The following is a 12,740-nucleotide window of genomic DNA, read 5'->3' as shown; positions in this document are numbered from 1 at the left end:
TGGGATTCGATCCCGGGTCTCCAGGATCGTGCCCTGGGCCAAAGGCAGGCACTAAATCGCTGCGCCACCCAGGGATCCCTGATATTTCCTTTAAAAAAAAAAGTAAAAGTAAATTTCTCTAGTCCATAAATACCTTCTATGTCTTTTCCCTCCGTGAACTCAGGTTCTTTGGATGATATCTTGCTCATTTCCTCAGATTTTACTACTTGAGGAGGGCTCCTTGCTCGGGATAAAAAGCATCCAAAGGTCAAACTGCTTAGGCGCTGGCCTTCCGAAAGCTTTGGTGTGGAGACAGACGATGACTTCTTTCCTTGAACTTCTGTAACATCATTCATCAAAACCAAGATCTGAATTTTTTATAAGTTTACTAAACATAGAACCAAAGTGTATAAAAATCTGGACAAATCACAGCTTATGACAGAAAAAAGCATGAAGTTTATCTTTATTGATGTATAGTAACATGGACCCCTCAATGTCTAGTATCACATGCTAATGTTTAAATCTGTTTATATATTTTGAATGTTCTAAGTATTTTTTAACTGTAGAGAGAATATCTAATCCCTTTAAAAGTAGTTCTTAAACAAAAACAAAACCACAAACAAAAAAACAGATTGTAGACAAGTAGAGGATTATAGCTTCTTGCAAAATCATATACTGGTAAATATCAGTCAAGAACTGGCAAAATTTGATTGAGCAGCAATGCTGCTAATGGTGAGAGAAGAGGGACTGAGGTCCTGATTGCCAAGACAACCAAAGGAAATTATATCATCACTGGGGAAAATATCACGTGATCACTGTACTAACTTTTGCTATCTTACTTTTCAGTTTGCTTCTCCCATAACAGCCAATGGAGGTGCTTGATCTATGGATGACCACAATATGGAGGGCCTTCATCACTTCTTTAGAGAAAAAAAGGGGAGGGGACAGCTTCTAGATAGAGAATTTAGATAGCTTGAGTAATGATTAATCCTGGGTTTAACCAATCTTGAAAGAGTTGTAACATACCTGCTTGCAAGATTAAAACTATGGAGGGGGCGCCTGGGTGGTGCAATTGGTTAAGTGTCTAACTCTTATTTTGGCTCAGGTCATGATCTCAGAGTCCTGGAATCAAGCCCACATTGGGCAGACTTAAGGAGTCTTCTTAAGATGCTCTCCTCTCAGAACGCCTGGATGGCTCAGCGGTTGAGCATCTGCCTTTGGCTTGGGGCGTGATCCCAAGGTCTCAGGATCCAGTCCCACATCAGGCTCCCTGCATGGAGTCTGCTTATCCCTCTGCCTCTGTCTCTGCCTCTCTGTGGTTCTCATGAATAAAGAAATAAAATCTTAAAAAAAAAAAAAAAAAAAAAGATGCTCTCCCCTCTCCCTGTGCCTACCCCTTACCCATTCCCCCAGCTCTCTCTTTCTCTGTCTAAAATAAATAAATAAAATCTGTAAAAGCATAGAGATAGTAAGAAAGGTTTCCCAGGGGCACCTGGGTGACTCAATCAGTTAAGCGCCTGCCTTTGGCTCAGGTCATAATCTCAGGGTCCTGGGGTTGAGCCCCACATTGGGCTCCCTGCTCAGTGGGACCTTGCTCCTCCCTCCCGCTTGTGCTCTTTCACTCTCTCTCAGATAGATAAATAAAATCTTGAAGAAAAAAAAAGAGAGAGAAAAAGAAACCCTACCTCCAAAATTAAATTCTTCTTTTTTAAGATTTATTTATTTATTCATGAGAGACACAGACTGAGAGAGAGAGGAGAGACATAGTCAGAGGGAGAAGCAGGCTCCCCATAGGGAGCCCGATGTCGGACTCGATCCTGGATCTCGGGATCACGACCTGAGCGAAGGCAGGCACCCAACTGTTGAGCCACCCAGGTGTCCCCCAAATTAAATTTTTAATTAACTCTGGGAGAACACCAAAGGAGTAAATTAAATAGCAGCTGATAACTGAGTAGAGCATAAGAAAACTCTTTACACAGTGTATTCCTTTAGGTGTATCTTTTACTATTTTTATGTTATCTCTCACAGAACTAATCCACAGTATTTTAATAATCATATATATGGATATACATTTTTAAAGTACTAAATTATATCTACATAATTGTACCTATTCTTCTCCAGCCTACCTCTAGGCTCCAAGGATTCATAATCCCTTAGTCTACAAGACCTAACAGACTGCCAATGAAGACTAGAATTGCAAGCTAAGAATATCAGATAAAATAACAGCCTTTGAGAGTAGACTAGGTACATTCAATTTATGTCAATGATTCCATATGTAAGTATGGAATTCTAGATCAACTGTGTGGATATTAATTTTTCATCATATAGGTGGAGGAAGTATGTGATATAAGAACTACATGATTCCGGGCACATAGCTCCTAAAATCTTTGGAATTTCCTAAGTGGTAAAAGCGATAAAAGTATCTTATGTTTTCATAACTAGCCCTTTCAACCACATCTGAGTTTATGTTGATGAGGTGATTTTTGGAAAGCCCCTAGACAGCCTCAGGGTGGGGGCTGGTTGCCAGGGGAACCAACCCTGTGGTTAGAGGACTGGAACTTTAGCCTCATCCTCCACCCCGCTACTTCTGAACTTAGGAGAAGGGAGAGTTGAAAACTGACTTAATCACCAAGGCTAATGATTTAGTCAGTCAAGGCTATATAATGGAGTCTCCATAAAAACCCAAAAGGATAGGCTTCCAATTCAGTGAATGTATGGAGGTGATGGGAGGGTGGTGTGCTTGGAGAGAGCATAGAAGCTCTGTGCCCCTTCTCCATACTTCACCCTCTGTATTGCTTCCATTTTGGCTGTTCCTGAGTTAGAGCCTCTGTAATAAACCAAAAATCTAGTAAGTAAACTGTTTTGTTTTTTAAAAATATTTTATTATTGGGACAGCCCTGGTGGCTCAGCGGTTTAGCACTGCCTTCAGTCCAGGGCCTGATCCCGGAGACCTGGGATTGAGTCCCATGTCGGGCTCCTGCATGGAGCCTGCTTCTCCCTCTGCCTGTGTCTCTGCCTCTCTCTCACTCTCTGTGTCTCTCATGAATAAATAAATAAAATCTTAAAAAATATATATTTTATTATTTATTCATGAGAGACACAGAGAGTGAGAGAGAGGCAGAGACACAGGCAGAGGGAGAAGCAGCCTCTCTGTGGGGAACCTGATGTGAGAATCAATCCCAGGACCCCAGGATCATGACCTGAGCCAAAGGCAGACACTCAACAACCGAGCCACCCAGGTGCCCCTAGTAAGAAAATGTTTACCCGAATTCTGTGGGCTGCTCTAGCAAATTATCAGTCATGTGTGTGTGTGTGTGTGATGGAAACCTCTGATTTATAGCCAGTTGGCCAGAAGCAGGTTGAGAACTGATAATTACAACAGTGTTTGAAGCGGTGTATGAAGTTGTGATGGGGCGGGGGTAGCTTTGTGGGACCAAACTTGTAACCTGTGGAATCTGATGCCAACCTCAAGTAGATAATGTCAGAACTGAGTTAAATTTGAAAGGCAACCAGTCAGTGTCCTCTGGGAATTGGAGAATTGCTTTGTGTGGTAAAAACTCGCACATATCTGACATCAGAAGTATTGAGGAAAAAGGAAAACAGGAGCTTTTTCCTTTACAAAATGACAGCAATAAGTATGAACGTGCAGTAGACAAAATGCTCTTATGTGTCTTAAAATCAACAAACTATCATGAAACCAGGAAGGTACTACTACCATTACTTCACTGTTGTAAAAAAAAAAATCTGAGAATATGACACAGTTATTAAACTGTAGGGCATTAACGTTGACTTCAAAGTCTAAAAAAAATAAAGAAATAAAAAATAAAAATAAAAATAAAAATAAAAACAAAGTCCATGCACTTTCTACCATGCCAGTATTTTTCCAATGCATTCTATGAAACCTCAGGGCTTTTTGGAAATGTCACAGTGGGTATAAGAAGAGGCATGGGTAATGCTGAGTCTGCAGAACTCTGGATCTGTCACACAAAACCACTTTCACCTGTTTTATCTCTTAAGCTTCTACAGGAAAATAAATATTGTTTTAAAAAGAGTTCTATGGCTAAATAAGCTTGAAAACTACTATAGTGGCCAAGATCTAAAAACCATTGTCTTCAGCTCAGTATGCACTTGAGTTACTAAGTAAATCTCTACCTCTAACCCTATCACTCATTTTTAGGCTTTGATGCTGAAAAGAAAGTGACCCTAAGCATGGGAAAGTGCTAAGAGTTTATCATTCATATTACAAAATTCTGCTGAAAATATTCAGGCTGTAAGAATTTTACTCACTACTGATCACCACAATACAAGTGAAAATAGAAAATAAAATAACTGAGTTTTTTAAAGCAAACATACCTGAAATTAAACTTTCAAATTACTGTACCCCCTTTGGGTTATTTGCAATTGTCCAGCTGTGCTGTCTAATGTGAACATGTGGTTATTTGAATTAAAACCTACTCAAATTAAATAAAACCTAAAATTTAGTTCCTTGGTTGTGCGAGGCATATTTCAAGTGCTCAACAGCAAAATTCTATGTAGCCTAATAAACCCAACTAACCTGTCTTAGTCAAAATATTCATACCTTGTAGTTTTGACTGTATTGTTCTTATCTCTTCAGTTTGGTTTTGGTTGATCAAACGAAGATTCTGATTTTCTAATTCCAGCTGAAAAGATATAATGGTATCCTTTTATATAGGAATAATTTTTCTAACATGTGTTAGTAAATTACAATATTTTTAAGATGTTAATACCTAATTGCATGTAATCAAAATACAAAGAAATGATGAGCAAATATCAGATGAATTTATCATCTAGATAATTAGCCTAGATAGCCTAGATAATTATGGCCTTGATATTTATTTTTTCTAGAACTGAGAGTTTCAAATATTTTCAGCCTGTATGCCTTTCCCACTGTAAAATTATTTTAAACCAAATTATTTCATCATTTAATCTGCCATATAAACCAATGTGTACTTCTCAAGATACTGAACACATTAATCTTATGATATACACATATGTTCTATAATTATTTAAAATTAACAAATTAGAGCTAAAATCAACTAATGAGAATGAGGCTACCTATACTACTTACTAGGAGTCTATCAGTATTTTTAATTGTAGAAATACACTGGACATAAAAATGAAAGCTACCTATCTCACATTTACCAAAAGACAGCAGCACCACCAACTGATCAGAATTTTGTTTCATTCAAATGATCAGATATTCTGATGGCTTATCTATTCAAAGGAAGTAAAAGGTAAAGAAAACACAAAATATAGAGAGCAATAAATACCTCGTTTAATTTAAGTGTTACCCATTCTTTGATTTTAGCTGCTTTTTCTTCTATTATTTTAGCTTCTTGTATCCTTATTTGTTTCTGAAATAACATTAGCAGTGTATTTAGTTCAAACATAGGCTCATGGAAATGATTACCTCATAAACGTTACATCTGGAAATGTTACATTGTTTTTTTTTTAATATTTTATTTATTTATTCATGAGAGACACAGAGAGGCAGAGACATAAAGGCAGAAGCAGGCTCCTCGCAGGGAGCCCAATGCAAGACTCAATCCCTGGACTGAGTTCAGGCCCTCACCTGAAGGCAGATGCTCAACAGCTGAGCCAAGTCAGGTGTCCCCCAAACTTGAATTTGTTTATTTATTTTTTAAAGGTTTTATTTATTATTCATAGACAGAGAGAGAGAGAGGCAGAGACACAGGCAGAGGGAGAAGCAGGCTCCATGCAGGGAGCCCGATGTGGGACTCGATCCCCGGTCTCCAGGATCACACCCCAGGCTGCAGGCAGCACCAAACCGCTGAGCCACCAGGGCTGCCCCTGGAAATGTTACATTGTAAATACAAAAGACAAATCCACTTAAAACCTGTTTCCAAGTAATACATCTACCTTCAAATTACCAAATAGGGTAAAAAATGAAAACCATTGTCCAACAGATGTAATAATAAACGACAAAGGCATATGCAAATATTACTAGTTTTAACAAATGCTATCCTCTTTCTCTGAAAGATCATATACTGAAATCCACCCACTGAATTTATCAGCAAAATAAATGATTTCTGGAAATGATCTAGGGTTTAGAACAGTAGGAGAGGGGTCAACCAGGTTAGGGAGAGGAAAATCAGAATCTCTTCTGAAGATGATTCGTTTTCCCCTCAAACATAAGTTTTTATTTTTCATATATATTATTTTATTTTTACATGCAAATTTTTAAAGATCCAGAAAAAAAATTAAAAAATCTAGCTCACATTTACCAACCTTCAAATGTGGTTATGCTCACAAAACTAAGAGAATGTGACTGTCATATAAATCACGGTGGGTGGGAGTTGGGAGGTGGTGAAAAGTTGGAAACCACTGACCTAAAGAAATACTGATCCTCTGAGAAATGAAAAAAAAAATGCTGATGATAAAAAACAATTTGACATATTTAATAATTTCATAATGGTCATATTTAAATGATGCCAAATGATAATTTAAGCAAATGACCTTAATGCAGATTTTTCCTAATAAAATTTTAAAATAAACTAAAAACTAACTTGATCTCAATAAAATGGCTTAAAAACAGTGTACACATTTTTAAATAGGATTCACATCATTCAACATACCTTTAAAACACAATGTTCCATAAATATTTCCAACACCCTAAAAATCTAAAGCAAAGAACTATTTTAAACATTTTACAGACAGAAATGCCTGCTGATAACCAAATGTTTTCAAGTTGACTACTACATTCAAACTCTAAAAAGTCTGAACATTAAGGAGCACAGTCGCATCCAGAAAGTGTTAGATATGGCCTTGGAATCACCCAGTCTTAAAGGGAATGCCATTTTATTTGTACCTTTCACCCTTAAATATGATTAGACTCCATGAGTTGACCAAATAAGTGAGATTTCTGACCCAAATTTAGCAGTGTGGGCTCTCTCTTTTTAACCTTTGAGATTATGCAAAATGCATGTATTTAGACTGTGATGATCAAATTCTTCCTAACCTGTTCTTCAAGCTGCAGTTCCAAGTTTTGAATGATGTCATCTTTTTCTTGTATGAGGGTCTCCAAATCTTGACACTTCTTATACAGCCTTGTCTCTGATTCACTGGTTTGAATATTAGCTGCTTTTAATTTCTCTTCCATAACTTGTACCTAAATTCAGAGGTTAGAAAATTAATAGTAGGCATGTATTTAATTTATCATAGTATTAAACATTATACTTGAATGTGAAATAGATTCCTAAAAGGTATCATCATAAAAACAAAATATTGAACAGCATGTTTTAATTAATTATAAAGTCTGAAGACTAATCTATTTAACAATTATAAAGTCTGGAGACTATTTTGCCAAGTAGTGTTACCTTTGAGGTACATAAGGGCACATGAGAGATTCTCAGAATTTTGCTACCATACAAAGTAATGCTCATTTTTTCTAGAACAATGATAATATGCAAAGTATTTCATGTGTGTATAAAATCAGAAAGCTTGCAGCCCTCATTTTTTACATTTAAATTAAATAGGAATATAAAGTAAAGAAGGTGATTAGTGAGGAAAGATCTGATTGGATGACCCAGAAAAAAAACTGAACCTAGGTGAAAAACAGACAAATACACATGGAAAGGAAATGGAAAACAAAAGAACTTTAAAGCCCCAAATGATGGAATCACAAGAAATAAAAAAATGAGAATCAAGATATAGGTAGGAGAGTATGTTCAGTGAGGGTTTATTGATTCATTCATTTAACAAACATTCCGGGAATAGTTGCCAAGTGCCAGGCTCTGGGTAGACACTGGTGAATAAAATGGACCCCAAATCTTTGCCTGCATAGAAATTAGATTTTAGTGGGTAAGAGAGATCACAAATATAATAAAGATGTAAAAATCATAGAGTATGCTACACAAGGAGATAAAGGCAGTGGGAAAAGTAGAACAAGATAAAAGAGACCTGTGTGTGACCTGGGGTTGAGTGATGCTTTAATTTTAATATCTCAGGGCAGCCCCGGTGGCGCAGCGGTTTAGCATATGATCCTGGCAACTCAGGATCAAGTCCCGTGTCGGGTTCCCTGCATGGAGCCTGCTTCTCCCTCTGCCTCTCTCTCTCTCTCTCTGTCTCTTTCTGTGTCTCTATGAATAAATAAATAAATAAATAAATAAATAAATAAATAAATAAATCTATCTTTAAAAATTTTTTTAATAACTAAGATACACTGGCTCTGCTTAGATCTTTTGCAAAACACATCTGGGCATATGAAGGAATGTATGAGATGTTAATGACAGGAAGAAAGAAAATAAAGTACTGGGCACTGTATATTAAGACTATTTCATATACTCCAAACAGTTAAGAATGTAATTTTTGTAATGTTTTAGATTGTAGGGGGCAAAAAGGAAAAATATGCAAAAGCATTTGAGAAACTAACAATGATAATCAAGATGAAAAATCTTAAACTGTTAAAAACACTTCTGAAAAATCATGATGAATCCACTTAAAGTTCAAAAATACTTGACTAATGAGGGTTTCTAGAAGGAGAGTGTTAAGGTTAGTTTTGTTTTTGTTTTTGTTTTAAAGATTCTATTTATCTATTCATGAGAAACAGAGAGAGAGAGAGAGGGGGGCAGAGACACAGGCAGAGGGAGAAGCAGGCTCCATGCAGGGAGCCCAACGACGTGGGACTCAATCCCGGGTCTCCAGGATCACGCCCTGGGCTGAAGGCGGAGCTAAACCGCTGAGCCGCTCCGGCTCCCCATTGTTTTGTTTTTTTAACCATGAATACAAGATGTCATCCGTGGGTTCACTGTGGAAATGTAAAATCAACTCAGATGCCAAAGTATCCTACTTAAATACCACTCAGATGTCTGAAAACTATAAAAATAAAAGTAGGTTTTTAAAAAACAGAAGAAAAACCCTGCATTCCACTATCCAGATGATAATTTTAAGTTATCTTAAGATTTGTGTTTTTTAACATAATATAGCAGTCTTTCTGCAGGAATGGCAAACCAGCAAAGGTCTATATCAGAAATGCTACCATGAAAAACAGCCAGAGGAGGACAGAAAGCTGGACAATAAATACCAAGGATCATCCTTAACATGGCATAGCCAGTTCCACACAGGACATTCTATAGCTGTGGAAACAGAGAGAGAAGAGCAGAGACTAAGTTCAAAATGGTAGTTCTTCAGGGACAGAGATGACAAACCTGCAGGGGAGCAGAATATGTCACCCCAAAATATGCCAAACCTGCAGGGGAGCAGAATATGTCACCCCAAAATATGCCACTTCAGGATACTGATTATTTTGAACTAAAGTTACCTAAGAAACAGTTGGTATAAGAACACTCCGACTCCGACCTTCTTTTGTCCCCCTGAAAGCTGGAAATAAATCCCTCTCCTGTATCAGGAGGGAAGAAGTCATCCTTATCACCAGAGTTGGTTAGGGAATTTAGGGCTGAGAAGGCTGTATAGACAAGCCTTGTTACTTCTTCACTAATTTACTACCTCAAGCCTAAACCTCTTTGTCTTGTTAATTTTTCACAAATGTATTGTATAGTTGCTTGCTACAGTCACTTCTTTGAGTTGTGTATTTTTATGGAGCTCCATATATATGAAATTAAACTTGTTTTTTTCCTGTTAATGTCTTATGCCAATTTAATTATTAGACGAGCCGAAGAACTTAGAAGGGAAGAAATTTTTCTACCCCTACAAACCTCAAGAAAAGAAACTAAGCAAGAATATAAATAAATATTACCAGATCTACACCTATAGTCTCCTTTAATTAAGTTGGAGCAAGCCACCCTACAAACATTGGGCTGCCCCATAAAATTGTCCTATTAATGCTTAGGAAAGGTCTACAGTTCTAGAAAACTATGATTTTGGAGTACTTTTTTTTTTCTTATTTAAGATTTTATTTAGTGTACCTGGTGGCTCATCTGGTTGAGCATCTGCCTTGGCCTCAGGGCATGATCCTGGGGTCCTGGGATCATGCCTGCATCCCTGCTCTGTGAGGAGCTTGTTTCTCTCTCTCCCTCTGCCTGCTGCTTGTGCACTCTCTCTCTCTCTCTCTGTCAAATAAATAATTAAAATCTTTTAAAAAGGACTTTATTAATTTATATGAGAGAGAGAGTGTGTGCATGGGGGAAGGGGGAGAGGGAGAAGAAGCACACTCCCCACAGAACATGGAGCCCCACATAGGGCTCGATCCCAGGACTCTAGAATCATGGCCTGAGCTGAAGGCTGATGCCTTAATGGACTGAGCTTCCCAGTCGGTACTCCGGATTTGGGAGTACTCTTATCCCCTGAAAAGTATGTACAATTTAAAAGGTGTTCTCATTTTATGAGTGAATGCTACTGTCAGAGCTCCTTGGATGCATCTTTGCCAGGTACAACTGTTTAATTTGACCATTACTTTTAGCTAAACAAAACTTTCCTAAGCAAGAAAACTACTGGCAAAAATGTCAAAATATCTCAGGAAGAGAGATCACAAAGTAGCTATGGGCAATCCACTTGCCAGCTGGTCCTGTTAGGACCAAAGTTCTACAGGATTCACCAGCTTTCCTTTGTAATTAATATAATAAGTCCATAGGAAAGATAAGAGACCTACAGAAAAACCAAGCAGCCTTTAAAAATAAAAAAATTAAAAAATCTCACTACAGAAAAATAGTCCAGTTCTTTCTCTATTCATTTAACCCAAACCATGTATGACTTTTAACTTCTCAGAGACCAATAACAAACATCTACAAATTCAAATTGCTCATTAAAGAAACCCTTGTGATCACCTATATATGGATATTCACTTTGCACTTTTAGGCTACCTTTCTCCTTTTCTTCCAGGAGATCTTCTGGTCGCATCCACACACCTTAGCACATTCCTCAGCCAGTTCCCCAAAATCTTTTCTGCTTCTGAGGTCTCTAAGCTATTCTGCAGTAAAAGATTAACTCAGCAGACGTGGGGGTGCTCAAACCCTGCACATTCCAAAAAAAAAAAAAAAAAGAACTGGTGCTTGACTAGCTCCTGGAAGAAATAACCTCTGAGCCCTTGTTACTATCTTCCCTAATGAGACTATATATCCAAGATACTGGACGACACTAGATAGTTTATGCCAATAATGTGATTTATGGTGAACGCCTCTTTATTTATTCATTTTTAAATTCACCTAGGGTCCTGAGCCACACCATATCAGCTTGACCTGTGCAAGGTTGGAGACTGGGTAGTTAAGGTCAGTCACCCGCGCATTCCATGCCTATAAGACTGACACCACCACCCTCGCTCCCTGCCAATAAAAATTCTGCACACCAAGTCTCAAATGAACTTTCCTGTTTGTCGATACTTAGTGTGTTGTTACATATCACTGATGGGAGAATCAACTGCATCCCTGTGTAACTCCAGTGCAAGAGGACAACTGAAAGCTTATGTCTGGTTTCTCCTGGACTCTGTGTGCATTCTTCCTTTTAATCTGCATCCTTTTGCTATAATAAACCATAACCATAAGTATAACAGCTTTTCTGAGTTCTGTGAGTCCTTCTGCTGAATCAACAAACCTTGAGTGTAGTCTTGAGGACACTGACACAATTCCCAGGGCTGTTTTCCATTTTCCTGCCCACACTGAAGCAAGCAGGAGCTGCAAATATTGTTCTATTGTAATCACCTTACCAGTATTTCCTTCTTCCAATTTCTAACCTCACCCCTCCCTACCCCATCACATGTAATTAAGATGTGACTATTTTTTTTGAGGAAAGGGTTAAAAGTTTCTATTTCTCTATACATGCAATCCTATGACAAAAAAACCTGATCATTCCAAAATAGAATGAAGAGAGGAATTATAAGGGTATTTTGAATCCCAGACCATTTACCAGTTATTTAAAACATACTGCAAATTAATTAATTATTCTAATCACATCTTAAACACAATTATTTTGGAAACAGTGCTCCAGAATTTATGCAGTAAGCCCAGAACCATTCTCACTGAAGGTAAAAAGGAAAGCACTGGATAAAGTACATTTTCATGTAATGAAGTAAATCATTACAAGGTCCTGGATATTAGTGTGACCAAGTAGTTGTCACTTATTAAAAACCACAAGTGACTTGGAATCTAAGAACCAACTTCACAGAAAGGTTAGTCCACATATTACAATGGTCAGAGAGAACTTTAAAATCCAGCTGCTACCAAGTTTGCAGCAAACACAGGCAAGGGATTGAAATGAGAAGAATGAAAACACGAATTTCCATATAGGAAATTATTGTACCCCTTTTTGATTAGCATAAAAGAGTGTAATAGATTGGAATATACACCTAATCAGATACTTAAGAATGAATCCTGTGTATCAATATCTTTCACATGTGCAATTTGCTGTTTTTCTGTCTCACAGGAATACTCATAAGTAATATGAGATTGACTGGCACATACTGCTTTCCAAACTTTGAACAACTACAATAAAAATGTCCGGGCAGCCTGGGTGGCTCAGCGGTTTAGCACCTGCCTTTGGCCCAGGGTGTGATCCTGGAGTCCCCGGATCGAGTCCCACATCAGGTTCCCTGTGTGGAGTCTGCTTCTCCCTCTGCCTGTGTCTCTGCCTCTCTCTCTCTCTCTCTCTCTCTCTGTGTGTATTCTCATGAATAAATAAAATCTTAAAAAAAATAAAAAAAATAAAAATAAAAATAAAAATGTCCTATAGCAATAAGTATAATGATTGCCAAGATTTCTCTGGAAAAACATATGATTTCTTTTCTACAGCCAATTCATTTAATGGTTGTACAGGTAAGGTAATGCGACTCA

At 37.6% G+C, this 12,740-nt stretch overlaps 1 protein-coding gene across 7 annotated transcripts in view; it reads right to left on the bottom strand.

Annotated features, from left to right (window-relative positions):
- The window catches only part of PLEKHH2 (pleckstrin homology, MyTH4 and FERM domain containing H2), a 112,069-nt gene that overhangs the window by 67,947 nt on the left and 31,382 nt on the right, over window positions 1-12,740 (bottom strand). For 6 of the 7 annotated variants that reach the window (XR_013389422.1, XR_013389423.1, XM_077915223.1 and 3 more), the window contains exons 4-7: window positions 6,980-7,129; window positions 5,271-5,354; window positions 4,559-4,640; window positions 134-319 (exon numbers count right to left, since the gene is read on the bottom strand). Coding sequence is in view for 5 of the 7 variants with exons in the window: in XM_077915223.1 (XP_077771349.1) it covers window positions 134-319; window positions 4,559-4,640; window positions 5,271-5,354; window positions 6,980-7,129 (502 nt within the window). In the remaining 2 variants the exon portion in view is untranslated. The remainder of the gene's footprint in view (window positions 1-133; window positions 320-4,558; window positions 4,641-5,270; window positions 5,355-6,979; window positions 7,130-12,740) is intronic. The other variant, XM_077915226.1, reaches the window with a different exon arrangement.

Source organism: Canis aureus, chromosome 11, assembly GCF_053574225.1.
Source record: "Canis aureus isolate CA01 chromosome 11, VMU_Caureus_v.1.0, whole genome shotgun sequence".
NCBI lineage: Eukaryota > Metazoa > Chordata > Mammalia > Carnivora > Canidae > Canis > Canis aureus.
Note: the sequence above shows the minus strand (reverse complement) of the source record. Positions and strands in the feature narration are given on the sequence as shown.